This window comes from Leptonychotes weddellii, chromosome 9 (genome assembly GCF_054177405.1).
Source record: "Leptonychotes weddellii isolate Sample4059 chromosome 9, ASM5417740v2, whole genome shotgun sequence".
Classification (NCBI taxonomy): domain Eukaryota; kingdom Metazoa; phylum Chordata; class Mammalia; order Carnivora; family Phocidae; genus Leptonychotes; species Leptonychotes weddellii.
In genome coordinates, this window is record NC_138377.1 from 64,254,020 (window position 1) to 64,281,623 (window position 27,604).

The following is a 27,604-nucleotide window of genomic DNA, read 5'->3' on the forward strand; positions in this document are numbered from 1 at the left end:
ACAGTGACACACATCTTCCCCTTCACACCACACCCACAGCTGTGCACACACTGTGGCGGTGCGCGCGTGCGTGCGCGCACACACACACACACACACACAGATTCACGCGGGGAGATGATGGAGACACAGGCACCCACGACTCATGGGCTCACACGTATCCTGACACGCACAGGCGCCAGCACATGAACTCACTGTGACACCACGACAGTTACAGCCCCGCGGATACACATAAGGAAACACACCCAGTCTCACAGCACTCTCCACAGCACGCTTGTCGAGGATATTCGCAGTAACACATAAAGGAACACGGGGCTATACTTGTCACACACACATACACCCATTCACACCAACCCAAACACAACAGAATGGAGATCTTCACGTGCTCCTTCAAAACCATCCCGTACCACGCGACATCTCATAGCTTGGAGAATGAGGTCCGGTTCCCTAGCTGCTTTTCAACAGGGACACACAAAGAAACGGACGCCAATTGCTTAAGGGCGTATCGTCTCCCATCCCGAAGCAGGGGCTGCCAGGAGGGAGATGTGCTGAAGGGGGCTGATTCCAGAGGCATCTTCCCAGTGCCCGCAACTCACCCCACACCCCCCCTGAGATTCAACGCGTGTGGTCACATCCTTGTGGGAGGGGCCATGTCACACACAGATCTTGAGGTAACAAGATGTTAGTCCTTCCCTCATGAGACCGGGGAAAGTGAGCGATTGCCTGGGTTGCTGCATGCCACACGTGAAGACATTTGGGTCCATGGTGACCTGGGATGAGTCCACGAGAGGGTTCCCTGGAACATCTTTACCCTCCAGCCTCTAAGCTACTTGCGTATTAAGCTAGCAGCCATTTGTTGAACATCCCCTGGGAGTTGGGGGCTGGGGCTGCTCAGGTGATTGAGAGGGCTAGAGAACAGACAGACCCACAGACAGAAAGATGATAAGCTAACACACAAATGCAATGAAGTGTGATAGGTGCAAAATTACGGACTGGTTCAGGAAGCAACGGGTCACAGAGAGGGAGGGTTCAATATAGATCAGTCAGGGGAAGGCATCAGGAAGGGCTTCACAGAGGAAGAGGCCCCTGAATGGAGCCTCGAATGCCGAGGTGGGATGTGTTAGTACACCAATGGGAAGCAATTAATTTGATCATCTCTCAAAGGTGACACTTCTGTTCACCTTCAGGCCACCCTACTGTTGAGGTTTCTGACTATTGATGGTACCCCTAAGACAACACAGCACCATTTAATTCCACCCTTCGTGAGCCTGCCTGTGTGTAAGCTTGCACACACACCACACAGCACACTGCTCCCCAGTATTCTCCTGGTACACCGGGGTCTTCTGACCCCACTGCACTCCCCAGAGCTGGACACACACTGGTACTGATTTCAGTCATTTTGGTCTCTGTTCCAGCCAGCTCAGCCCAGATTCTGCACATGACCCCAGGCCCCCCACTTAGGGGACACTTTTCAGTACCCTCCTATTTAGCACCTGTCAGGTCCATCTCTCTCCTGTGAGAGTCCCATTCCCATCCCTGTGGGGGATTCTTTACTTTTCCCCACTGTGGCCAAGCACTGAGCATTAAAGGGGAGCAGATGGTGGGGGGTGGCGGCAGTGAATGGGGAAGACAGCAGAGATGAGGCAGGCAGTGATTTTGTTTTTTTATTCTATACAAGGAGGGAGAGAGTCCCTGGGGATAGAGGGACAGATCCGCCCTTCCAGGAGAGGAGACGGCCCTGCCCCAAGCTCTGCCTCCCTCTCTCCAGGTCGCTCCCTCCCTTCCTGTCCCCCACCTGCTGTCCCCACACCTCATCCTGCCATCCTGCCCCTGTGGGATGGGCTGGCAGAGGGCCTGGAGGTGTGGGGGGGTGGGTGGGGGTCTGAGTCCTTGTGAGGCACATGTTGAGAGGAGGGCTGGGCAGGGTGCTGCAGTGGCTGTCAGTCTGTTCCTGGCTCACTGGTTCCTGCTGGGGACAAATCCAGGGAGTCCTGTTTCCTGGGCAGGGAGAGCCAGCCTCTCGGTGTGGGGTATGCCATGTCAGGCAGAGGGGGACCGCCCTTTTGCCCACCCCACTGGCACCTGTGGGGTCAGGGGGCTGTCTTCTGTCAGGCTCCAGCTTGTCGCAGGACTGTGCCCGCCGTGTCCTCTTGGGCTTCAGGGGGGCAGTCCGGCGGCCTGGATCTGGGGGCCCTGAAATGACAGTCAAGGCAGGCCTGGTACATGAGTAGGGCTCATCGGCCGGGCACTTATCCAGGCTGTGACTCATTCCAAGCCCGGGAGGGGGTCCTGATATGGGCAGCAGGGTCCCAGAGGCACCCCGATCCCCCCTCTAGCCAGGGGGCAGACCTTGGACCTCGGGCTCCTCCTGGTCCTGCTGTGAGCCCAGCCTCAGCCGGGCTTTGTTCATTCCTGGGGCTGCACCCCCAGCCTCAGCCTCCTCCCTGCTCCCTGGCTCCTGGGGGGGGCGGCGGCCCCTGGGCACAGCCATGGGCTTGGGGGGCCGTGGAGCTAAAGGGGGGTCCTGCAGCTGGCAGAAGAAGAAAAATGCTGGGTCAGTTAGTCTTTTCACCTCGTCCCAAGGCCTCTCCCGTCCTCCTTGCCGGCCCTCACCTTGGCATTCCTAGCGGGAACGGTCCTCTCTGGGAATAGGGCCCCCTCCTTGTCCTCCTCCCCGTCCTGAGAGGCTGGGCTGGGGCTCTGGCAGCTGTGGTTGGGGGCACTCTCCTCAGCTGGGGGATGGGAAGAGAGGAGAAGCTGCAGGAAAAGGCATTCCGGAGGCCAGGACTTTTCCCCTCCAAGTCCATTTGCTTCTGTGTCTCTGCCCTGCACGGCCCCTGCTCTCGTGTTTCCATAGGCCTTGGTCTCCAGGATTGTCCTGAGCCCATCAGCTTTTGTGGGGAGGGGGGGCGCTCTGGCCTGGCTGTTCCTCTTGCAGAGCAGGGCCCGAGCCTGTTCCTGCTGGGCAGAGCCAGGGCCCCGGGACTGCTGGGCCCGCAGGCATGGCTGCCCAGCCAGGCCTGCAGCGCCCCGGGGCTCTGCCAAGGCTGCAAGCTGGCATTCCCAGGACTCTGTCTGCCAGTCTGATTTAGATGGTGAGAGCCTTGGGGAGAGATGCCCTGGCACCCTCCCCCCACCGCCCCCCCACCCCGGCATTTCTGTGGCTTTATGCAATCTGAGCCTGAGGGTGTGCCACCTGGAAGGTGTTGTCTGTGTGTGTATCTGTGAGGTGTGAGTAAAAGGGGGCCTGGAGGGTGCTGGTGGTAGGGGTGTGCACAGTGGAGCACCTGACTCTTGTGGTTTCCTACATGAGGGATGGAGCCTCGCTTGAGGTGTTTTAACGGGTGTGTGTGGGGGATGGGATAATCGGTGCTGGGACGGCCTTGGAGGACGGGCCGGAAGCACAGCCTCTGCGCCACGCCCTTGCGCCCCAGCCTTGGGATGGCAGTGGGGACGGGGAGCAAGTGTCTACCTCTGTCGGGAGGTTTGTCCGCGTCAGTGATGTTGGAGGGTCATATTCGAGGCCTGTGGGCAATTAAGTTGATGCCGAGCTGACCGGCTTTCCTTCAGAGGCTCCTTAAGTGAAAGGTGCTCCAGCAGAAAGCAAGCATCCTATCAGTTTATTTACCCCTTCAGAGTCCTGAAGCCAGCAGGTAAATGACTCGCTTAAGGGCAACACTGGTGGTGGCTGAGCGGGGACTGACACGCACGGTTTCTGACCCTTCCTTGTGGCACGTTTCTGAGTGGACTGAGGATGGCTTGGCCAGCTACTTTTGGAGGAGACTGTAATGTCTGAGGTGGGTCTGGCACGGCTGGTACTTGCCTACCGTCTCACCCAGGTGAGGTGCAGAGAGAGAGGCTTTCTTTATAGGGGTGCCGCTCTGCTGGTGGTGGCCAGAGGTGGCGCCTGCCCTACAGAATTCCCTGGAACCATCCACAAAGTGTTGTTCCCGTCTCCTAACCCTGGCTGGCAAAGCCACTGTTGTTCTGTGGGACCTTGCTTTGGATCGGCTTGTTGGTTTCTTTTGGATGTAGCTTTGTAAATATCCGCAAACCTCTTTACTCTGGTGACTTCCTCACTGCCCCACCTTGGTTGTGAATTTCCCCAACACAGGGGCTGTGGCTTCTGGTCCTTTGGACACAGCCCGGGCCTTCAGTGCGGCTGCCCGGGAAGAGGCGATCCATACCTATGTGCCACGTGGCCTCGGCTCGGCGCATGGCGCTGAAGCTTGGCTTGCTGCTTTGCGGTGGTGGGGGGGGCTTCCAGGCTCCAGGCCCTGGAGTTCGGGGAGGGGATGGGAAAGGGGGCAGGGGAAAGGCACATCAGAGGGGCCCCTGAGAGAGGGGTCAAGGAGAGGAAGTGAGGGCGACCATTCTCACCTGCGTCGTCTGAAGAGCGCCGTTTCTGCCAAGCCTGGACGCTGCCCTCCAGGTCTGCGCCTGTGCCCTGAAAGGACATCTGAGTCAGGTCACAAGAAAAATGTCCTCCGCACGGGGCTGCAGTTAACAAGGGGCTTCTGCTCTGGCATCTCACGCCGTTCTCCTGGCATTGGTCCCTAGACTCTTGGACCTTTTCCCCCCGCAGTGGCACCCCTACCCCCTGAGAAGCGTAAGAAATGGTTTACACGAAGGAGCGTACTGTTATTTTAATAGTTCCGTGTTTATTTTCTGTGTGGTAGAAAAAAAACATGACTAGTACAATAAGCCCACGATTTGAAAAAATGATCACGCTTAGGACCAGAGTAAGTTAAAAAGGTGAGTTGATTGAAAGAAGACTATGTAAATATAATAATACAGGTGGTATGTGGAGAAAGTAAAAATCAGTCTTAAAGGTGGTAATCAAGTCACCGAAGTTTCAGAGAGGGAGCTCTAGAGGTAAGTATTTTTACGCCTGCCCGCTTGGCAAGGAGGTAGAGGCTCCCGGTGGTTAGGTGACCCGCCCAGGTTTTCGTGGCCAGCAAGCGTGTGGAATGAGCAGACCTGCAGCTAACACCTTCTAACACCACAGAGTCACTCCCCTGGCCCAGCAGGGACGGGGCTGGGAAGGGAAGGCAGACAAGGATCCGTAACAACGGTTGGGTGCCTGGGCTCCCCTCACCTCTCGTTTCCCGTCGAAGCTCCAACCCTTGGCTCTTCCCAACCCAGGAAGGGCAACACCATGGACCCTTGGCTGCTGTGCCGTCCCAGGGGCCAGGCCCCCCTCCCCTGGCTCCGCCCCCTCAGTGCCCTGGAACAAGGCCTCGGGTTTACAAGCAGCTCCTGATGGAGAAGGGGCTCTGTGGGCAGCAAGGGAGTAGGGGAGGGCCCCTGCCCCCCCACCCCAGCCCTGGGGCTGCCCTGCCCCAACCCTCTGACTCTTTTCTGACCCTCCAGCCCTCCTCTGAGGAGTCCTTCCTTTCCCTCCTTTGCATGCAGCACTCCCAGCATGCACTGGGTCACCAGGCCTAGACTGCTCAAGAAGTGGGGGCCATTGGGATGACCAAAGTTCCCCAGAACCCCGAGTCCTAGCATTGTCCCATTAACTGCCCGGGGTAGGGCAAATGGGTGGGCTATGTGCAGAGCAGCAACCAGGGAGGGTGCAACAGCTCACCTCACTTACCATCTTCCTGCGGAAGGAAGGCCCCCGGCTTCCCCCAAATCCAGGGAGGGGGCCGCTCTCCTCCTCTGGGCTCCAACAGGGGGAGGAGTTATTGCCGAGCCTCGGGGGGTCTGGGCTGGGGGGGCTCTCCTGAGTTGGGGGTGGGGGCGGGGGCGGAGGGAGGAGGAGCCCAGTGGTGGGGGACCCTGGCCCCCGGTCCCCCTTGAAGCTCCGGGGCCGGCGAAAGTGAAACAGGCCTCTGCGCCTCTTCTTCTGGAGTGGGGGCAGCGGCGGCTCCGAGAGGCCTGGCCGCAGGGTCCGCAGGGTCCGGGGGTAGCTGGGCAGGGTCGGGGTGAGTTAGTGAGAAAGCCGTGGGCAGATGCAAATGCCAGATGTGGAGGTCGCTCAGGCTCTTAGTGTAGTCCTGGGTCTAATAAACCTCCCACTCTCCGCTCTCACCCAGCCCCTCCTGCTGCCCCATAAACCTTTCCATTTCCTTCTCAGGGGAGGTGGCGTCCTCACCTTCCTGTCATAATCCTCCAGCAGCCTCCTTCCCCCCATCTCCTCAGCAACTCCTTCCTCCCAGGCACCCCCATCCCCCCATCCTTCTCTCAGCTTCTCCAGGTGACTCAGTTTCCTCTGGACAGATGCTGGGGAGTCTGCAGGACTGTGACAGAGAATATACCCTCCAGGCCTCTTTCCACTAACTGTCATCCCATCCCAGGGCCTGCTGCCACCCCATCCACCCACCCCTGTCCCCACCAACCCATGGTTCACCATCCCCACCATGCCAGGGTGGTTCACCCTGACCCCAACCTTTCCAGCTGTCCTGAGGAGAGCCAGAGAACAGAGTTAAGGGCTGGGTGGGGAAGGATGAGAATGTGGGGAAACATTCCAGAGAGACCGGCTTTGGGACCCTGCCATTGGACAGCCTCCATGATTGCTGGGAGGACACAGGAGCCCTTCAGGGCCTCTAGGCCTGCAGAAAATGGAACTGTGTCTAGGTGCCACACCTGGAGCTTTCATCCATGACCCTTCGGCTGAAAAAGTCCTCCAGCCCCTCATCCAGGCGTGTGGCCATCCCATTCTCCTGACGAGTCCCAGTCACTGGCACCTGCTGGGAGGAACGTCCTGGAGGGTATCTCATCTGGATCAGGAAGTCCTCCCCACTGCCCCCATCCACTCAAGGCCTTCCCCTTTGGACTTGGCTTTGCCTCTTTTTGGCCCCATGGAAATTGAGACTTCAATCCCCCTGGGCATTTCCTAAGCTTGGTGGCTCTTGGCTCTATCCCTCACCCAAATGGGAACTGCCGCTGTCTGGCAGACAGAGATTTCCTACCTGGGAAAACTGGATAATCCCATCCTTTTTTCGGTGGCCTGCCCGGGCCCCTGCCTGATCCCCCAAGGCTGATGTCTCCGGCATTGGGGTCCTAAAGCTAGAACCTCTGGGCTGTGGCATGCTAAGTGAAGTTGGTCCTCTTGTGAGGACTTAGGGACTCACATTGGGCCGACCAGGTCCCGGAGGGGTGGTCCGGGGTGGCCGGGGCCTGCCTTGTGTTTGATGCCTTAATTTATAGCCGTGAGTGGGAAGCTCGGATAGACCCTCCCAGGAGCCACTGCCGGTGGGCTGGCTGCTCCCGAGCCCTGAGAACCAGCCGGGGGGGATCCCCAGGCTCCCCAGCTGGCTTTCCATGTCCTGAGGGCTCCCACCTGTGGGCACAGCAGTGTTAGAGGGACCAGCAGGAGGCACAGGGAGAAAGCAGGTGGGAGAGACAGAATTAAAAGGAAAGGGACCAGGGCCTGGGGAGGGTGAGGGAAGCTGGAGGGCATCAGAATTGAGGCTGGGGACTCACTAATGAAGGCGGACACTGGCCGGATCTTGCGGCAGCGTTTCTGCTTTCTGATGGCCATGGTGTCCTGCAGAAATGGAGATGAAGGGTGGGCGGAGCTGCAAGTCCCTGGAGCCTCACCGGAATCCTCCTATCCTTCACAAACCCGTCTCTTTAGAGCCCCCTCCTGCCTCCCTACATTTGTGTGGCTGAGGCATTGGGATGAGGGAAGAGGCGAGGCTGCATTGGGGTGGGGGATGAGACCAGGCCCAGGGACAGGGGACAGTGCAGTCCAGAGACATGGAAGGGGACAGTGTTTTGGAGGTTCCTAGTTTGAAGTGGGGAGGAGGGGAGGCACTCACAATGTTGGTCCCGAGTTCATCATCTGTGGTCTCCTCATGGTCATGGTTCCGGCCTCGGCCCCGGGAGGACAGATCCTGCCCTTGGCCTGGCCCCGACGGAGGATCTGACAGCGTCTTTAGCTGGGCCAGGTGCCGGGCCTGGGGAAGGACAAATGTGAACAGGTTCCCAGGGAAGCCACCCACTATCCAGGGCTTTGGGAGATTATTGCTTGGGAGAGATGGGATGATGCGGGGTAGGGGGTGTGCCTGAGCCTGGCTGGGGTTCAGAAGCCTTACCAGGCTCTTATGGGAGTGGTAGAGCTCCTGCAGGATCTCGTCCACTATGGAGTTGGTCAAGTAGGTGACGACTGAGAGCTTCACTTCACTGTGGGCACAGATGGGCTGCTCAGCCCCCCGCCTCCCTGGCCCCCAAGCCTCAGCCCTGCCCTTCTCCAGATGCCTAAGGGATTGGGCAGCTGGCCTGGCCATCCACAGAGGCACCTTAGTCTCCCTTATGTCTCCATAAAGGCGTGCCCCATCCCACCCACTGACCCCCGGCATAAGTGTGTGTGGATCGGGAGAGTGAGCCAAGAGGAATTGAGGAGAAGCAGGAGCAAGGGGGCTCCAGGCCAGGCTCCTGGAGTTCCAGTAGAACAGAGCTGGGTAAATTGGGGTGCTGAGTGAACCCTGCTGGTCTCTGCTGTAAGCCCAGAAACTGGCTCTTCTTGAGCTTGGCCATTTTATGGATATGTGTGATCATTTTCCTTTGCTTTGGTGAGTGGTGGCACCCAGAATGAGAGCTCTGGCGGGGGGGGGGGCAACAAGAACTGGGGGGGGACCAGAGTGTAGTCCATGCACCCCTACTCATCAATTTTGTCCATGCTTCCCAGGAGGCCATGCTTTGTTTCTGGGAGGCGATTCTTGCTGTGCGCATGACTATGTGTGTGTGTTTACATCTGTGTGCACTGCCAGGCTCCTAAACCCAGTCTCAGCACTTCCATTTCTAGGGCAAAGACCAGTCAGACCCTAAATAGCAAGGTTGCAGTTAGTTAAAGATTTATCCCTTGTAATGGAGATTGTGTCATTCATTATTCATTGCTGATAGCTGGGCCCCAAGTCCCTGAGTGCTCTGGGCCAAATCCAGCCCCCATCCCTGTGCCAACCCCCTCCGCCTCTCACTCCAGCTTGTTCTGAATGTCCTGTCCTGCCTGCTCCAGCAGCGCCCCTCGGATGAAGTTCCGGGGCACTGTGACGCGCTCAGCCACATTGCTCAGCATCTTGTTGTGCCCCTCAGCCACTCGCATGGCCACGGGACATAACTCCTGTGTTAGGCTGACCATCGACTCCAGGATCACCTGGTGTGGGGGGAAGAGGGGCCAGAGCCCAAGAGGGGCACAGGGTCAGGGCTGGCGCCACACTGGAAGACACTCTAGTCTATTCCAGCCCCCTCTGGTGAGACTGAGGGGTCCACGAACGTTCCAGGGCTGGTTGCCAGGCAGAACCTGGGACACTCAGGCTTCCCTACATTTTGGTCAGTGTCCCTTCCACCCTACCTTATGGACAGGGGAAAGTCAGTCCTAGGATCGGAGTCCAGAGGGGAGAGGTCAGAGTTGGGGGCCAAGGGGAAGCTAGCAGGAAAAAATCCAAGCCCTGTTTTCTAGCAATGCCTGACACCCTGGGAGGGCGGGCGGCCTCAGCTCTGCATTTCCTTCTTGTCCCCAGTAATTTCCCTGTGCTGACCTCAGCCCTCGGCTTTGAGCCTTGGTCAACAGCGGGCTTCCTCCCTCAGGACTTGCCTGCAGCTCCTTGTCCACAGCCTTGGACACCTCACTGGCAACCGACTCCAACCTCTGCCGCACAGGCCCATCGTTGGCCAGCACGTGGCCCAGCTCGTAGAGGCTGGGGAACAGCTGCGGAAGGAAGGGGTTACCAGCAGAGACTCAGAACTGGGCCGGGCCGCGTCCCCGGGGGCCCTGGGCTGGGAGGGCAGATGCATGGGTCAGGGCCCGGATACTCCTGGGGTAGTGTGGTTGGCCTTCCTGGGCTCTCGGTCTGCGGGGGTGGCGGCAGGGGGAGGGGGGGTTGCTGCGGAGGGCTCTCACCGCCCGTGAGTTTTTGGCGTCCTTGATGAGGTCCCGAGCATAAAGCAGCTCATCCTGCACAGGCTCCAGGGGGCACAGCCGCAGGGCCCGAACCTCCTCCTGCACTCGGCCACACAACCGCTGCAGCATCTGGAGCAGAGCCAGAAGTGTCAGGGGGGCCCTTGCACCCTCATCTTCCCAGGTGGGACCCCAGGCACCCCATTTCTGGGTCCCCTGGGGCAGTGCCCCTGCGGCTGGCACTGACGGGGTGGTGGTGGTGTCTCTGGATGGCCTGTTCTTTCTTCTTCTTGGGAGGCCCCAGAATGCCCAGGGGAGCGCCCGCAGTCCTGCACACTCCTTGTCTGGGGCCCCCCACGTGTTCTCGCCAGGTCGAGGCCAGACCCTGACCGTCCTGTCTGTTGCCCTCCCCACGCCCAGTCCGGGGATGGCCGCCACAGAACGCCTCCTTCATGCCCCGCCCCTGTGCGTGTGCATGCTCCATCACGTGGCGCCCGAGCCCCGCGTGCCCCACGCATGCCCCGTGTGTCCCCGAGGGAAACGTTTACTTGCTCGGCGCTGCTGGTCACCAGGCCCTGCTGCAGCCGGAAGGCCTGCTCCTGGGGGCACGTCTGGGAGTGGTTGTTCCTCACCAAGCACCACTGGATCTGGAGAAGCCGGGGTGGGAGGGGTCAGGGCCCGGGATGTGGGCGGGCCCCTGCCCCCTGCTGTTCTGCCCCCGCCCCCCCACGCTGAGGCCTCTACCTTCTGCCAGACATCCTCCGTGCGCTCAGGGGCGCTGCGGTAGGCTTGGGAGATGTCGCTCACGGGGAAGGACATGAAGCGGAGCGTGTGGTTGCTGCGAGGCACAGTGGTGCAGCTTTGGTGGGGGGAGAGGTGAGGAGGGGCCCTTGCTCCCCAGAACCCCCTTGCTGACCATTTCCCTCACCCTTGGCCTTTCTTAACATTTCTGTGCAAACAGGTTGAGCAAGCTGGGGTAGGGGCTGGTGTATCAGTCCTGGTCCAGGCCCAGGGAGGCTGGGGCTGGGGTCAGGACAGAGCCCTGGTCCGCTCACCTCTCCAGGGCCCTTGCAACGTCCAGAAAGCCCAGGGCAGATGTGTTGTTCCGATCCCATAGGATGGTTCTAAGGGAGACAGTGCATGGCAGCTGGTGACCCCTCCCTCACACAGCCTGCTCTGGAGTCCTCCCTCCTTTCCTGGGTGATGGGCTGACTCCAGGATGGTTCTGGGCCTGAGGGTGCTCGGAAGTCAGGGTACAAAGCAACGGGGCAAGCAGGGAGGGCATGTGTGTGTGTGTATGTGTGTGTGTGTGTGGGGGGGTGGACGGAGCTCCAGGTCAGGGGGCCTGGGTCAGAGCAATGAGGCAAGCAAGGAGGGGGTGTGGGGGCTGGGGACTGGGGCTCCAGGTGAGGCCGGCTGTGCGCCGCACCTGAGGGAGGAGTTGATCTGCAGGGCCTTGGACAGCATCTTGGCTCCGATGTCCTCCATGCCGTTGCCGCTCAGGTCCACCTTGGCCAGGCAGGTGTTGCTGCCCAGCGCATTAATGAGGATGCTGGTGCGCAGCTTCAGCCTCGAGTCCGCCACCGACAGTGACTGCAGGGACTATGTGGGCGAGAGCAGGATTGGGCCCGGTCCCTGCAGCCCCTGCCACCGTGGGTCCCTCCCCAGGCCCCGGCACTCACACAGTCCTCTTCTTGGATCAGTTGTACCAGCTTGTGGAGGATCTCCTCCAGGGTCCTGTGGGGAGTCAGGGCTCAGAGCAGGAGGGGAGGGGCTGGGGTCACACTACTGGAGGAGCAGGAGGTGACTTGAGCAGGGAGGGGCCAGAGGTAATGCAGTGAGCCAAAAGGGTACGTGGATGATGGAGTGAGGTATGGGGAGGGGGCCTCACTTGGCCTTGACATTGAAGTTCTTGCCCAGGAACAGGTGCTTGAGGGACTTGTTCTTTCCAAGTGCGGGCACCAGCGTCAGGAGGTCCGAGTCGAACCCTGGCCAACAGATGGGAGAGGTCTGGCCTTGAGGCCCGAGGCTCACTGGAGTATCTTGAGGGGTTCTCCCCCATGCTCCAGACCCTGACCCCACTGGTCCCCAAGAAGGGAAGTGCCCCTACTCACCATTGTCTGACAGATCCAGGCTGCCCACACAGGTGACAGCCCCCAGCTGCTCCTGCAAAGCCTGGGCTCCTGCTGAGCGGAGCTGCAGGGACACGGTGGGGGTGGGGTGGGGAAAGCAGGGGTAGGGGGAGAGGGCACCTTTAATGCTTAGAGATTAGAGTAGTCACACCAGGACTCAAGGCCATGCCAGGTCTCAGGTGTCAAATCAGGAGGCCCCTTCTCCACACCAGATCCTTCCCTAGGGCTCTCTCCCCTCCTTTTAGCCAGAAAGATCTCCAGGCCGTGGCTCTGGAGATAGCTCGCTCCTGCCCTCTGGTGGGAAAGTCTGGTATCTCCCACCCCAAAGCTTTTGGCTGGGCGGTGGCGGAGGCAGACTGGAGGCTGAAAATGACCTCTGAAGAGGGACACAGACTACAGACTAGAAGGGAAACTGGAGGTGTGGTCAGGTCCGAGGGCCACAGAGGTGCAGCACAGAGGCAAGATGGAGCCGGGGTCTGATGGAGGTCGGAGAAACGAACAGTGGGGCTATGGGTGGGGGACTGGCAGTGGCGTTGGGGGAAGGAGGGCTCACCTCACAGCTGCTGAGGTCCAGGTGCAGATCACTGAGGTGACTGTTGAGGGAGAGGCCCTGGAGCAGCGCCCTGCGGGAGGAAGGTCAGCAGGCCCACCTCTACCTCTCACCCTCTTCTCTCATGCTTCCCTCTTGGACGCCCCCAACCCTGCACCCACCCGACCTGAAGGCCTCCAGGGGCAGCCTCGTGGCCGACAGGTTGACATGGCTCAGTGTGTAGGCGCTGCTGAAGAACTGCTTGAAGGCCGGCGGGGCCTCCCGGCCCTTCCTGCGGAGACTCCTGGGGTCAGCAAGGGAGGGGGATGCCCATGGCTCGTCCCATCCCTCCTTGCTCCCCTTCTGCTCCCACCTGTGGGAGCAGCTGTTGCGTGCCAGGTTGAGGTAGGTTAGGTGGGAGCAGCAGCCGTGGAGCAGGGCTCCCAGAAGCTGTGGGGAGAGACATGGTGGGTCTCACAGGGGCTGAGAGCGGCGTTGGGAGGGGCTGGCAAGGACCCGTCCCTCCCGCCCCATCAAGGTCCTGGCTCATCAGCCTCGGCAGTCGGTCTGTGTGAGCCCCTCCCCGAATGCCCACTTGGCCTCTTGATGCCTCAGCTTCCCCCTCTGTGGAGAGGGGGTCTACTTCCTGCCTGACCCCCAGGAGTGGGGGAGAGGCTCAGAGGTGGTGACTGTGTAAAGCCAGGGCCACCAGGGTCTCACAAGGTGCCTTGCTCAAGTGAGAGGGAGAATCCTGTCCTCCTGATGGGCTCAGCCCTACGCCAGGTGCCCAGCTGGGGAATGGAGGGAGGGCTGGCTTTTCGGCACAGCCGGCACAACCTTGGGCAGTGACCGGGATGGCATAGCCCACAGGTGTGAGCTGTGCGCGTTGCTTTAGAATTCAGCTGAACTTGGAGTCATCCCACTAGCTCTGTCCACTCAAGGCAGGGGCGGTGAGGCAGGGACCCACCCTGGCCTCCCTAAATCACCTCAGGCTGGCTCTCCCGTCACCAACCCCTCACCAAGTCAATGGCGCAGTCAGTCCCTGCCAGGTCCAGGTGCACCAGAGCATTGGGCTGGGCCAGGAAACTGTAGAGGGCCTGTGAACAAGGACAGAGGGGCTGCCAGGGAAGGGGTGATAGAGCCCCTCTGCCCCCAAGCTACAGGGCAGAGACTCCCAGGTCCTGAAGCCTGAGCATGCTTCTGTCGGGCTTGAGCTCTGTTCCGTGGACTCACATTGGCCTCGTCTGTGGCGAGCAGCCCAGGGTTCTTGCTCAGGTCCAGGTATCGAAGGGAGCTTGCAAAGGCCGGGTTGGCCCCAAAGGTCTGGCCCAGCGCCTGGAGCCCTGAGCACAGCGGGCACTGAGCTGGGTTGGCCCCCATCCCCACCTCTTCCCCTTCGACACAACTCTTCCCCACCCTACGATGTGGCTCCTTTCCCTCCCTCGGATCCCTGGGATGCTGTGTGAGTGTGTTGGTACACCTCCGGGACTCAAGGCTCCAGAGGGTGCTAGAGGAGGGTCAGAGGTCAGGGGTCAGAGGTCAGGGGCCCCGGTGTAAGTACCTCGAGGGGAAATGGCAGTCTTGGCCAGGCACAGTTTGGTGAGGCCAGTGGGGAAGCAGAGGAGCTGCTGACTCAGACTGAGGAAGCCTGGGGAGCGGAGAGAGACATGGGCCCAGTGAGGGGCTAGCGGTGGGCGCGGCGGGGTGGGGGTGCAGAGTCAGGGTGGGGGCTTGAAGTGGGTACAGGCCTGGGGTCAAGGACAGCAGTACTGGGGCAAGGGCTGGCGTCAGGCCAGAGAGCCCCTGTTCAGCCCTGGGTTGGGTTCTGGGCGAGGACAGGGGTCTGTATTGTGGTGGGGGTATAGGATTCAGGGCTGGGGCTCACCCTTGTCCTCGATGGGGTTGTGGGACAGAGTGAGGGCATGCAGCACACAGCTCCCGTTCTCCCCAAACACCCCGGCCAGCTTCTGGACAAAGTCCCTTCAGGGAAGGGGAGGAAGGATTTGTTTGTCCCAGCCCCTGGGCTTCCCCTCTTCCTGCACCTGCCTGCCTGCATGGGGCTGCAGAGGTCAGAGTTCCCCACAGGTGGGGACCAGCTTGGGGCCTGCCTGGGAGCTTGTCATCACTTTGAAGGACCTGGGAAGTTGTGCCAAGACAAAGCTGAGCTTTGGGCCTTTGAGACTAGAGCAGCCCACCCTGCTGGGTAGTTGATGGAAGAAGGGGATGGGGCAGGGAGCATACTGTGAGAGGCCTTGGAGCTGGGGGGCCAGGAGGCTTAGCTCTGAGTCCCAGCTTGACCATAAACTTGCTTTGTGCCCTTTTTGGGTCTAAATCTCCTTTTCTATAAAGTGAGGGGCTGGAGGAGGTAGCGTGGAGGCCCGTATCATGCTCTGAGGTTCTGGGACCCTAAGACTACATCAATGGGGCACCACTGCCCAGGGAGGAGGCTGGCCTCACGTCTTAAGCCCGGCGTTGTCCAGCACCAGCTCTTCGAGGCTCCCCGACTTGCTCAGTGTGTGTAGCACCTGTTCTAGCACTTCAGAGCCCTAAGGACAGAGGGGGTTTTTCTGATCAGGAGCCAGAGAGGGCGCTACTCTCTGGCCCCTCCTCCCACCCCTCCTCGTCCCTACCAGCCGCAGATCCTTGCAGTAGAGTTTGGTGAACCACTGGTTGTAGGCCAGGGCTGCCACCATTAGGGCCAAGTCTCTGTGGGCAGATTCAAAGGGCAGGAAAGTGGTGAGCAGGTGGCTGGGGCAGGAAAGTGGGGAGCAGGTGGCTGGGGCAGGAAAGTGGGGAGCAGAAGACTCTAGGGATGCGGTGGTTGGCCTGGGAAAGTCTAGCCAGGTAGAAGGCAAGGGGGAGTGGAGTTGGGGAGACAGAGCCAGGCTGCAGGTAGGACTAGAAGAGGGAGCCTGGAAGGGCCAGGGTCGGGGCTGAGGCTGGAAGGGGGTGGGGACTAAGTCTTTGCTCCCTCTGCTTACCGGCTTTCCAAGTGGCTGAAATCCAAAAGATTGAACTCGCGGTTATCCTCAGCATGATAGATGGTGTCCACATCCTTGGAGAGGGGGAACCGGATCACACCTGCTCCCCCCCTCCTCCCCTGCTCCCTCCCTCTGGGTCCCACCTGCCCACCTGCTGGATCCCTGCCCAACGTACCCATTGCACCTCCTCGCGGCAGTGCAGCCCATTGTAGTCACACAGAGCGGCATAGGTCTCGGAGAAGCCACCTGTGGGGCAGGACACAAGCTGGCTCCATGAGGAGTAAGAGCGAGGGGAATAGGCTTGGCGTTCAAGGAAAGGTCAAGGTCATTGTATGTGGCCAGTGTCCCGGGTTCCTGCTACACCATGAACCTCTGAGGTCTGGGAGCTATGGACTCCTCATGGCAGGCAAAGCCCCAGGCGCAGAGGACTCTGGACAAGGGCAGAGTAGTTGAGGTTCCACTCGCATCAAGTCTGCCCCTGCTCACCGCAGACACTGTGAGTGGTAGATGTGGAAGTCTCGGAGTTGGGGGATGTGTCTCGGGGTCCTTCTGGAGTATCAGCATTTCCATGCCGGATTAGACATCTGGAAAATGAACAAATCCATCCCAGAGACGGGTGGGAAGAGGCTCTCAATTTTTTCCCTGTTAGAGCTTCTGGGTCCCCGGGAAGAAGCAGGAGTGGGGACATAAGGGCTCTTCCCCTCAGTGTTCCAGGAGACCAGGGCCAGGGGAAGGAGGGAAGGAGGGAGAAGTCTCCTTGTTGTCTAACCCTTTCAGAGACTCCTCCTTTGCCACTCACCCGGGGCCAGGGCAGACCTTGGAGAGGGCAGAGCTCACATGTCGAGTCACCTGGTCTACGCTCTCAGCCGATGGCAGCCGCATGCTCACCACGCCACGCTCGGTCTCCACTAGGATCTGGAGGAAAGGGACCACCAGGGCCTCAAATATCAACTCCTTCCTCCTGCTGGCCCAAGAGCAGGGCCCAAGTGGTGCCACTCACCTGGTTCTGACTGAGCGTGTTGAAGGCGCGGATTTCTAGGACATTGAAGGAGCTCTCCACCTGTGGGGTGGGGGGGACAGGGGGATGCTCATCTTGAGTTTAGGGCCTGGCTGCCTGATTCTGGAGGGAGTATGCCAGGTGCACCCCTGCTCCTCAGCCCGACTCACCTTGGCTGGGACTTTAAGGGGGAAGAAGTGGAGGCGCCAGGAGGTCAGGGCCTTCAGAGAGAGGAAGAGAACATCAGCAGCAAATGGTGGCTCCTGGGGCCTAGGCCTCCTGTCCTCCCTCAGTCCCCTCAGCCTGTGTGCAACCCCTGTCAGCAGTGGCCCTCTGCTCTCGGGTCCTGCCTCTCTCTCATGCCCCACCCCGGGCTCCTGGACATCCACCCAGGCCAGCCTGCCCGTTTCCCCAGGCTTCGTCTCCTCTGTGCCCCCACCATCCCCAGTCTTCCCTGCCTCCCAGTCTCCTTGTTCTCAGCAGCCCAGCTGCCCCTGATTATACCCCCTCTGCCTGCCCCCACCCCCCCCAGCCCAAGCCCAGGGCCCTCACCAGAACTCGATCCTCAAACTTCTTGGGCTTTGTCTCCAGCTTCACCCGATGTTGTTGAAGCACGGCCCCTTGGCTTAGGCACCTCCTGATGCTGTCTGTGGGTGTTTGGGGGGCCTGCTCAGAGCTCCCCTTACCCTGGCCACCCCCACCTCCCCAGGGCTCTCCAGGAGTGGGGTCAGATGAGAGGAGAAATAAACAGGGAAAGAGAGCTTTCCTTCTTGGGTGGCTTTTCTCTTGCTATTATAGAGGAGGGGTGGGGGGTGTGCAGAAAACTCTGGCTCCTGATGTTCCTGAGTCAGGGGACAGTTGCTGAGTGACACTGTCTGTGGGAGGGTGTGTCTTACACTTCTGAGGGTGTGAAGGATTTTTCCAACCCATGCATTCCAGCAGCCATTGACACATACATAGTGAGTCAGTGTGTGGGGGCGTGGGGGTGTCCCTTTGACTATATTCTGGGTGGTCTGGTGTGAGCATCTGCCTTTTACTATGCATGTGTGCCTGCCTTCTGAGGACACCAGGGAGCCCGTGCATGGCCTTGGCAGGGGTGGATAGGTGAATGAGTGTGCTGTGCTTGTAGTTGTGAAAGACAGCTCTGCTGCGGGGGTGGGGGGTGGTGGGGTGGTGGTGGTGAGGAGTTAAGTGTTTAAACGAGCTCAATACCCATTTCCTAGCAAAACCATCCAGATATCCCAGTGTGTGTGTGTGTGTGTGTGTGTGTGTAGTGGGGGTGCAGTTTCTTTAAAGATGTGTGTAAACACACATCTGATGATTGTGTTTATGTGTGTGTGTGTAGGTATGGGAAACTGCCACGGTGCAGCATGCCTCTGAGTACCCTTGAGCGTCCTGGTTTCTGCGTGGGCTAGCCTGCGCTCCCCGGCCTGGGGCAGGGGGTGAGAGAGGGTTATGGTAGTGCTGGGGGGTCGGGCCTGGGTTTGGGCTGAGTCTGAGAACCACGTGAACAGGAGAGACCTTGAGGTGTGGGTGTGAGTAGGGAGAAGGGGCATGCTAAGACGGGGCCTCCGGGAGGCGAGCTGCAGAGACCCTGCTCTTGGTTTTAGCTCCAGTCCGGGCCCTCTTCCCTGACTCCCTTCTTTGCCCCACTGGCCTGGGAGCTGCCGGGCTGCCAGAGGGGCTCCCAGGGCCAGTTCCGGGGCGGGGCCGGGAGGAGGGAGGGTGCTGAGCCAAGAGGCGGTCAGGACCAGGGGCAGCTCCCTTGGCCCGGCGGGGCGGGCCGGGCCCCGCCCGGCGGGGAAGCGGGGACTCTCCGGAGGAGAGACTGGACACCTCACCGAGGGATGGGCCAGGATCAGTGAGAGTCAGCCCCAGGGAGCGCCAGGGGACTGCACCTGTCACCGAAGATCGGGACGGGCGGCTCTGGGACTGGAAGGTCCTGACAGGGTGAGGCGAGGCGGGCAGTAGAGGATGCTCCGGGGACAGCGATGCCCCGAGCTAGGCTGCAGGGGCAGGGGGCTGCCTTGGAGTCGGAATGCATGGGGCGCGGGGAGAGGGGGAGGCACCGCGGGGAGGAACGCACTGGGTCTGGGATGCTCCGGGACGGGGCGTCCTGGAGACCACCGCAGCCTCGTACCTTGCAGCTCGCGGGTGAGCTCCGCGCTGGGCTTGGCCATGGCGGCCGCTGCTGCTGCCGTTGCTGCAGAGGAGCCGCCGCTGCCGGGGAGCCGCGGCACATGCTAGACCTGGCTCCGGTAGGGCCCGGGCGCTGAGCGCTGCAGCAGCCGCCGAGCCCGCTCCTGTCAGGGGCGGCTGCGCGAGCGCTCCTCCCCCCTCCCCCCCCCCCGCCAAGCCTAGGAGCCCGCGTCTCCCGCCCCGCCCGGAGAGGTGCGGGACTGAGCATGCGCGCCGCGCCTCCGAGCCGCGTGAGACCCCGCGCGCGCTCGCGCCCACCCCTCCCGCTCGCTCCCGCGTGCGACGCCCTATGCGTGTCACCTGGAGCCTGGGCTGTCTCCCGGGCGGGGATGGCGTCCACTTTCCGTGCCCTCCACTCCTCGGGCACCGTGAGCAGAACCCATTTCTTTCATTTGTGGGCCTGGGTAGCCCTCCCCGGATCATCCTTGCAAGGCCCCTCCCTTTTGCCCTATTGCTTGGGACGCGTCCAGCTCCTACTCGCTGACCCGCGAGGGAACTCAGGGCCGAGGGCGATGCCAGGAGAGGATCTGGCCAGATCTGGGGGGTGTTCATCCTTCCTCCCGCTTGCCCAGCCCCGGGGATCCCTACAGCGTCCTTGGCACCAACCCCACGAGTGTGAAGCCCAGAGTAACACCCGGGAGTTCCCGTGCCACCTCCTCCCAGCTGGCAGTTCTGCAGACACATCCACCCCTGAGCAACAAGCTTAGGTCCTGGAGACAGGGAGGAGGATTAGGGGGATGCAGAGATGTAGTCGACAAAGAATCGCTGCTTGGCTACCACACCTATGTACCCCACAATGAAAAATGAACACACCAATTCAAAGCAACATGATCATCTGCATTTTATTTGCATCTCTCTTTGCAAGTTGTTGATTTTCTGCCCTGCTCTTTCCACCCGGGTTCCTTCAGTCCCATCTCCCTCAAATTCCTCCATGTCCAGGGGGGAAAAAATATTAGTTGGTTTTTGCCAAGGTAGACTCAGCTTTCTCAGCAGGCCTGCCCTTTGCTCTCAGGGCAAGTCTTTATCGGAGGCTACAGCAACAGCGGGAATCATAAGACCATACCTTGACCACAGGGAAGGCTGGATCTTTTCACAAGACAGAACTGATTTGGGGGGTGGGGTGGGGTGTAAGGTGAGCAGTATAATAGGCAGAGGTGGGAAAGGCTAGTCGATGAGTGCAGGAATTGGAGCCCAGTCTCTGCCCCGGTGAGGTCTCTCCTGGTCCTCAGAGGCGGGATGGGGTCCCTCCACCCACTACCACTGTCTCCCCAGTGATGTAGCTGGCGTCTTCAGAGCACAGGAAAGACACGATGCCTGCACAGTCATCTGGCTTGCCTATCCTGGGGAAGAGGGGCAACAAGGAAGGGAGTAAAAAATCAGTCAGACCCCCTGACCTGGCCCACAGGGAATGAATTTGCTTAATCAAAAAATATCAGGTGATTTATTAAGACCAGCGTACAAGCTTCCTGTCAATCAAACAGAGTTAGCATGAAGATAAGCTGTGATAATAAATACTGCATCCTGCAAAACCCACCACACATTATATTCAAATAATACAGAGACATTCTGTTTTTTAGACAACTCAGGACAGCAAAATCCAAAGTCATACAGATAAACTGGTGAGCAGCGATTTTATTTGTTTCACACGTGTGTATACTGTTCAAGTGTCAGGAAGTCTGTGAGACAGTAAACGGTTTGTTTTAAATGGTTGCATTTGTATAGCTTCAACTCACAGACAACTTTTTCAGGAATCTATTTTTGTCCCTTAAAGTCAGGTTCATTTTGGGAGAATGTGCTAATTCTCGGTGTTTGTATCAGTGATTGCATAGTTAGGGAACGGTGTAACCTTAACTGCCACAGAATGCTCTAGAGGTGGGTAGAGTGGGCACCTCAAACCTAGAAGACCTGGAGTAGTGTGGTTCTCCATCCTAGCTGCACACTGTAATCATCTCCATCCTCTCTCCACTCACCCCCACTTCCCCCTCTCCCTCCACCCCACCAAAAAAAGATGCCTAGGTCCTACACTGGACCAATTGAAAAAGAATCTTTGGGAGTAGAGCCTGAGCATCTGCAGTTTCACAAGTGCCCAGCTGATTCTAATGCACATTCAAGACCAAGAAGCATAGGTGGAGACATTCACCGGGGCTCCAGGATGACAATACCCTGACTTGTGAGTGAGCTGTGAACTAGGTGTGCAGCTCACGCCTGACATCAAACAGCTTGGGGGTGCACCTGAGGGGGTCTGGAATGTCTGGACCAGTAAAGAGTAGGCATTGCTGGAATATGTCCTTGAGGGGACGAGACGGAGAAACCAAAAGCTGGAGAGAGGCAGGGAAGTTAGAGGAAAAGGAGCCAGACAAAGTGGCCTGAAAGGTCTGGCTAGCCCTGTGGGGAAGAGATTAGTGAGTTTTCTTAGCAAGGAGAGTTTTGGAACTTAGTGAAGCTCTTCATTCCTTTTGTTTGGATTGTAGGATCATCAATCTGAGCTTCGGAAACATGGCATTTTATTCATGGTTTTGGTTTTGGTCTTGGTTCCCGGGTGCTAGGGATCCCCAGAGGTGGAGGCCACAGCCAGGTGGAGAGAGGAGTCAGGGCTTCTCCCAGGGCAGTGCTCTGCTGAAACCTGGAGCCTCTGTGTTTGGTTTTTGCAACGGAAGTGGACCCCTTGCACATGCCACTCTAGCGATGTAGTGTGCATGGACTTGTGAAGTGTGTGTTCGTGGGAGGACAGAGCATGCTCATGTTGTCTGTGGGACCAAAAGACAGTGAGCCATGGGCTGTGTGACGGACCAGACCTTTCGTCCTTGTCCTTCCTAACCTTCCCGTGACAGCCTTACCTTCTTATCTGCATGGTTTCTTTTATGCTCTCCTCTCTTGCCTTGTCCATCCACAACTGCAGGAAAAATGGACATCTCTTTATGTGGCAGAAGCGGAGACAGAGGGTCAGAGAGGGGAGAAAGTGCTGCCCTCATGTCAACTGAGAGGAAGGCTAGAGAGAAGCCCCTTCCACTTCCTAGTCCTCCTCGGTTCCCAGTCGCTCCCTACAGCCCTCTTCTGTTTCATTCTTTGCAGGTGCTAGTGAGGTTGTTGCTGGGTCTCCCCAATTCTCATCCCCTTAAGGATATGGAACCGTGTGAGCAGAGTCTGAATTCCTGTCTCCACAAGAAAGGTGCTTGTGGGGTCTGATGTGGACAGGCGGCTGGTATGGGGTGGAATGTCGAAAAGCCCAGGGAGGGGGGCGGAAGATACTGGGCTTCGCCATCTAGGAAGATGCCCCTTTGGGGTCCCCGCGGTTCTCACCACTTGGCTGAAGCTAGTCTTAATGAGTCCCGGTGCCAGGCAGTTCACCCTAATGTTCCTTTGGTCCAGCTCTCTGGCCAGGTTCTTGGTGAGGCCCAGCAGGGCGGTTTTACTAACATTGTAGGGGCCCAGGCCCTGGAGAAAGGAGACAGTGGGTTAGTGTCTTTGCTTCCAGTTCATTCTTGGTTCTTATCGTAAAGCATAAAGGGCGGTCGAATAATAGGGCATCTCCTCTAAGGGAGGGTCCCAGCTAGAAAACTGTCTTGTGGGTGAACCACCCCTAGGTTAGGGTTTGTGGAGGCAAGGCATCTATTTTGTGGGAAGGGGCTTGGTGGTGTGATTCCAAAAGGGGACACACACTTCTTAGGGTGGCTGGGGACGAGTGGAAAAATGCAGGATGGGGGGTGGAATGGAAGTAGCAAAGAAGGGGGCTCTTACAGGAAACGGAAGGTAGGCTCCTATGGAGGCCACAATCACCACTGAGCCGCCCCTGGAAAAAGAAGAGAGTGACCCTCTTCCCAGAGGGAACCCTGGCCCTCAGCCCACATGAGGTCCACCGCACCCAGGCTCTCTCTCACTGTCTGTCTGTACCCTCGTTTCTCCATCTCTGGCACCACTGCTTTTGTCATGAGGGCTGTGGCCTTCACGTTAATGTCCAGAATCTGAAACCGAGAGAGAAGGAGAAAGAGCATGAGGGACGGGCTGGAGAAGGCAGGGCGATGAGGACTCACAGCGGGGTTCCTGGGACATTTGTTGGGCCCTGGTGCAGATCTCAGAGATGGTTTACCTGGACCTGACAAGTGCAGAAGCCGAGGCCCAGGGAGAAGCCCCTATCACCAGCTTTTGCAGCTAGAGAATGACATATTAGACTCGGGTGAGAAAGAAAGGAACCTGGTCCCTCTTGTTTCCTAACCAGCTGAGCATGATTTGGCCTATATTAGCAGGGCTGCTTTGGATTTGAGCTGGATTTTCTGTGTTTCTTCCAACTAGGGAGAACTTGGAATTGGGCTGGTCTACTGGACCCACCCCAGAATGGGCCATGTTGCTCTGGGAAAACGTGGCCTGACCTCGGGCACTGAGCTGGTTCCAACATTTCTCTGGCTTCTGAGCTTAAGGAGTCAGATGCTTTTGGCCCTCCAGGATGGACTGTCTGGCTGGCCATTTATTGGAAAGTGGGATCATGAAGGGGCACTTTGGGGGGAGCTGGGACATAGTCTCCAGTCAAAACCCCACATCCATCATTTAAAACAAATGCATGACCCTCTTTTACATTGTTCTAGGCACTGCGGGGATATTCCCCTTCCGTGCCCCCCCATGCTGACTTATTATTTTGAAATTTTTAATCTTACAGAAAAGTTGCAATAGAAGTACGATGAATATCCAGATATCGTTTACCTGGATTCACCAATTGTTCACATGTTGCCCCATGTGTCCTATCTATGTATCTGTATAGTTTTTTTCCTTAATAGTCATCACACTGTTCTATCAGTAGAACTTTAGCATTTTTTCCAAAGTATAAGGACATTCTTACACACCTCCATCCATTATCACACCAAGAAATTTAACATCGGTAATAATGATTTTACCTAATAGGCTGTCCCTAACAAAATTTCCCCAATTGTCTCCCCACATGTCCTTATTTTAAAAAATCCAGAGTTTAATCAAGGATCAGCCATTGAATTTATATTTGATGTACTGTGACATTTTAAAAAATGCAAATTAAAAAGAAAAATCACTTGGTTTAAAACTGATTTTCATGTGGTCTTTATTCAGACTGCTCATGAAAGATGTTTCTCTACTTTAAAGAATATCAATCAGGAACTGACTCATTTAGGCACATTTGGCACTTTGGTCTTTATGTCTGTGAAACACTGATAAACAAACTATAATATTTTAGTATCCTTAAACTTCAGTGCTGAGAAGTTATTGATGACATCAGAGTGAAAAGCCAAACCAGGGGAGATCATAAAAAATTTAGCATTTCCAAATCATGTGGGAATATTAACCTTAGTAAACAAAGACAAATATTTTAATTAAGCCTTCATAATTAAAAACTGTAGGTGTGTGAAATATATCATAAATGTAATTATGCATGCTCACATAAAACCCAACATTCCACACTTGAATTTAGACATCTGGATCTCAGATTTCCTTGACATTGCAGTTAAGAAGAAAAGAGCGCGGGTCTTTTTCAAAGGTTGTAAGTTATAAAGCGGTAACTTAGATCATTTTGCTTAACTAGCAGCTATTAAAGTTTTCCAGCTAATGCGAAATCATTCTTTTTTGGCCGCTGAAAAGGGGATGGAGGTTGTGTAGCCTTAAGCGTATTAGCTATTAGCAGATAGCTGCCATGTCTCTGCTGGAAATACACCCGAAGAAGAGCCTGGATGTGTATGTAGGGGGGGAGAAAGCTGGAGAGTGAAGCAGAAGGCGGCTAGCCAGGAGGAAATGGAAGAGCCAAACTGGGGAGAAGCAGAAATGAAAGGGGGGCAAGGAAAGAGGAAGCCACCCCCCACCTGCCCTTTACCAGGTGCACTCCAGGTGTGTGCAGATCACAAGGATTCCTCACATTTCCATGGCACTTGACAAACGTTTTCTAAAAGCAGCCTGAGTTTGTTCTGGCTGTTTTCTGAGGCCTGTCCCCTTCTCCTTTAATTCCCTCTCACCTTGTCCCACACCTCCTCGGTGACATCCATTAGGTTTCCAAAGAAAGGGCTGACGGCAGCATTGGAGACCAGGATGTCAATGCCCCCGTGAAGGTTCACGGCCTAGAGAGAGGAGTAAGGTCTGAATTAGGACTGCAGGTCAGTAAGGGAGGTGCATTTATCAATGTGGATAAAGAATTCCTTCTTAGGAACAAAATGATGTCAAAATGACATCTCTTTTTCTCGAAACATCTCTCTCCCCAGCTACCCTAAGTTCTGCTGCTAAACATCTTGGGTCTAGTTTCTTTTGCAGGCTTTTCTTCCTGCCCCCACCCCCCAGGGCTGTTGCTGACCTTTTACTCTTTACACTTTCCCTTTTGGGGAGCTCCTCTATTCTCATGGCTTCAGGTCCCACCTCAAAATCCATTTCCAGACCCTTTCACTGAATAGTCATCACTGAGTTCCAGCCCCGTTTGTCCAAGTGCTTACTTTCCAGTTCTCCTTGACTGAGTTAGCATGATCTCAAACTCAATCTGTCCACACCTACCTGAATGGAGAAACTGTTTTATTTTATTTATTTATACTTATATTTTGGTAAAGATTTTATTTATTTATTTGAGGGAGAGTGAGAGTGCACATGAACCCAAGCATGAGTGGGGGGGAGGGGCAGAGGGCAAGGGAGAAGCAGACTCCCCGAGGAGCAGGGAGCCCATCACAAGGCTCGATTCCAGGACCCTGAGATCATGACCTGAGCGAAGGCAGACGCTTAACCGACTAAGCCACCCAGGCACCCCGAGAAACTATTTTAGACCAACAGAATGTCACCACTGGGAAGGGCCTTTAGATCACCCAGCCCAATGTCCTCACGGCACAGGGGACGAAACTAAGTTCCGTGGATTTCTCAGTAATGACATATGAGGGCTGGCTAAGGAACAGGAGGAAGCCTGCGCACTGGGTCTTTGGGAGAGGCAAAGTAATCTGCTCAGGGCACAAAGCTAGTTAGTTAGTGGTGGCAGATCTGAGACCGGTCTCCCTTCTACCACAGAGCTAATCCTTCAGAGTCCTCTGAAAGTGAGTTGGGGTCACTATGAAACTGGTTACCCAGGAGCCATGGTAGGGAAGACACCAGTCTGGGCTTAAAGCGGTTTCCCACTCAGTTATGATGTCATTTTCTCTCCCCTCCCCCTTTTGTGGCTTGGAGGCATGGAAGATTCAAGGCAGAAACTGAGATTTAAACTGGGGAAGCCAAGAAAGGCAACATCGCACCTTGCTAATAAATTGAAAGTAGACGGCGAAGGCATGTGCCAGCGTAATGAGTGGCCAAACGGAATCTGCCAACAGTACGTGACTCTGAAACCAGACTCTGCATTTGCCCAGAGCAGGCAATTCTGATGCTTTGGGCAAGCAGCACTAAACAGGCCCTCGATCAACTTTGTGCTTCATGATTTGGCGCACAGAGGGGTGTTATTAACAATGTGTGCCATCTGCTAGCTCCCGTTTTAACTAATTATTCTTGCTAACTAGGTGCTAAGCTCAGTTGCTTCCACACTGCTGAAGGAATGGCTTGGACTGTCAACATGTAAATTTAACAAAATTTAAAATCACATAAGCTTTTAAAACCGGTATCGATACTGTCTGGTGCTAAGTTTTGGTGTCTTGGCACAAAGTCCCAGTCACCTGCCTTGGCTCCGTGTAAGTCTCGCCTATGGACTTGTGATGAGCGAAGTGCACAATAAGCTAGAAACGGATAGGTGCGGGGCGCCTGGGTGGCTCAGTCATTAAACATCTGCCTTCAGCTCAGGTCACGATCCCAGCATCCTGGGATCAAGACCCACATTGGGTTCCCTGCTCAGCAGGGAGCCTGCTTCTCCCTCTCCAGCTCCCCCTGCTTGTGTTCCCTCTCTCGCTGTCTCTCTCTGTCAAATAAATAAAGTCTTTGGAAAAAAAAAAAAAGAAAGGGATGGGTGCTGTGCTCTGCAGGTGTGTGGTTGGGGGGCAGGGAGCCTAGCAGCTCAGAGAGGGGAGAAGTCTAGGTTTTGACTGAACAGAGAACCATAGAAGATTCATGAGAAAGGCACTATGACCGCCCAGGTGTCTCCTAAGCCTGCCCTAAATTGTGTGCTCACTACACTAAAGAGGTTAGGAGTTGGGTGCTCTGTTTTCTGATAGGTATATTTTTTAGAAAAAGTATAGTCAAGTGGAGAAGCGGCTGATCTGGATTCTGCTCCCCTACGCCTTTGAGAAGCTTTGCAGAGCAGATTAGGAAGCCAGTGGATAGTAACCATTCTTTTTATTTACTTATTTTTTGAGAGAGAGAGCAAGTGCATGTGCTTTGGCGGGGGGGGGGGCCTGCAAAGGGAGAGAGAGAATCTTAAGCAGACTCCCCACTCAGCTCAGGGCCCCACTTGGGGCTCATTCTCATGACCCTGAGGCCATGACCTGAGCGGAAATCAAGAGTCGGCCACTTAACTGACTGAGCCAGCCAGGCGCCCCGGATAGTAACCCTTCTTAAGGAGCACCTTTCCCCATTGTAGGGTAACAGCTGACAACAGGCAAAGCCCATCGCCGATAGCTAATAAGTACCCTCTCCAGTCATTCTCCATCCTGACACTGGCCATACAGATTACTTGAGGGTTGTGTGTGTGTGTGTGTTTTGTTTTTTTTTGTTGTTGTTTTTTTTTTTAAAGATTTTTATTTATTTATTTGACAGAGAGAGAGATAGCGAGAGCAGGAACACAAGCAGGGGGAGTGGGAGAGGGAGAAGCAGGCTTCCTGCCCAGCAGGGAGCCCGATGTGGGACTCGATCCCAGGACCCTGGGATCATGACCTGAGCCGAAGGCAGACGCTTAACGACTGAGCCACCCAGGTGCCCGTGTGTGTGTGTTTTAAGATTGTATTTATTTATTTGTCATAGGGAGAGAGAGAGTGCGCACAAGCAGGGGGAGTGGCAGGCAGAGGGAGAAGCAGACTCCCCGCT

The 27,604-nt window shown here is 56.8% G+C and overlaps 2 protein-coding genes across 3 annotated transcripts in view; both read right to left on the bottom strand.

Moving 5' to 3' along the window:
- Positions 1 to 1,745: 1,745 nt before the first annotated feature.
- Positions 1,746 to 18,663, bottom strand: CARMIL3 (capping protein regulator and myosin 1 linker 3). The gene is made up of 40 exons (XM_006738637.3): positions 18,624 to 18,663; positions 17,036 to 17,130; positions 16,654 to 16,704; positions 16,487 to 16,546; positions 16,286 to 16,401; positions 15,973 to 16,070; positions 15,662 to 15,732; positions 15,487 to 15,560; positions 15,136 to 15,211; positions 14,963 to 15,051; positions 14,391 to 14,485; positions 14,067 to 14,153; positions 13,739 to 13,848; positions 13,525 to 13,602; positions 12,879 to 12,955; positions 12,693 to 12,797; positions 12,530 to 12,599; positions 11,959 to 12,040; positions 11,736 to 11,832; positions 11,527 to 11,581; positions 11,274 to 11,446; positions 10,900 to 10,968; positions 10,589 to 10,682; positions 10,393 to 10,491; positions 9,848 to 9,976; positions 9,542 to 9,655; positions 8,925 to 9,100; positions 8,043 to 8,130; positions 7,767 to 7,904; positions 7,429 to 7,492; positions 7,077 to 7,285; positions 6,589 to 6,689; positions 5,597 to 5,912; positions 5,096 to 5,224; positions 4,378 to 4,444; positions 4,185 to 4,274; positions 2,611 to 2,729; positions 2,347 to 2,527; positions 2,080 to 2,190; positions 1,746 to 1,963 (listed from the first exon to the last, which is right to left on the bottom strand). Exons 1-40 carry the CDS (start codon positions 18,661 to 18,663, stop codon positions 1,938 to 1,940), a joined length of 4,119 nt encoding a protein of 1,372 aa, XP_006738700.2. The 3' UTR covers positions 1,746 to 1,937.
- Positions 18,664 to 19,498: 835 nt separating this feature from the next.
- The window catches only part of LOC102749349 (dehydrogenase/reductase SDR family member 4), an 11,894-nt gene continuing 3,788 nt past the window's right edge, over positions 19,499 to 27,604 (bottom strand). Inside the window, exons 3-8 of one of the 2 annotated variants that reach the window (XM_006751150.3) lie at positions 24,649 to 24,750; positions 22,574 to 22,644; positions 22,421 to 22,472; positions 21,983 to 22,117; positions 21,520 to 21,575; positions 19,499 to 20,022 (exon numbers count right to left, since the gene is read on the bottom strand). In XM_006751150.3, coding sequence (XP_006751213.1) covers positions 19,908 to 20,022; positions 21,520 to 21,575; positions 21,983 to 22,117; positions 22,421 to 22,472; positions 22,574 to 22,644; positions 24,649 to 24,750 — 531 coding nt within the window. In that variant the 3' untranslated portion in view covers positions 19,499 to 19,907. The remainder of the gene's footprint in view (positions 20,023 to 21,519; positions 21,576 to 21,982; positions 22,118 to 22,420; positions 22,473 to 22,573; positions 22,645 to 24,648; positions 24,751 to 27,604) is intronic. The other variant, XM_081830724.1, reaches the window with a different exon arrangement.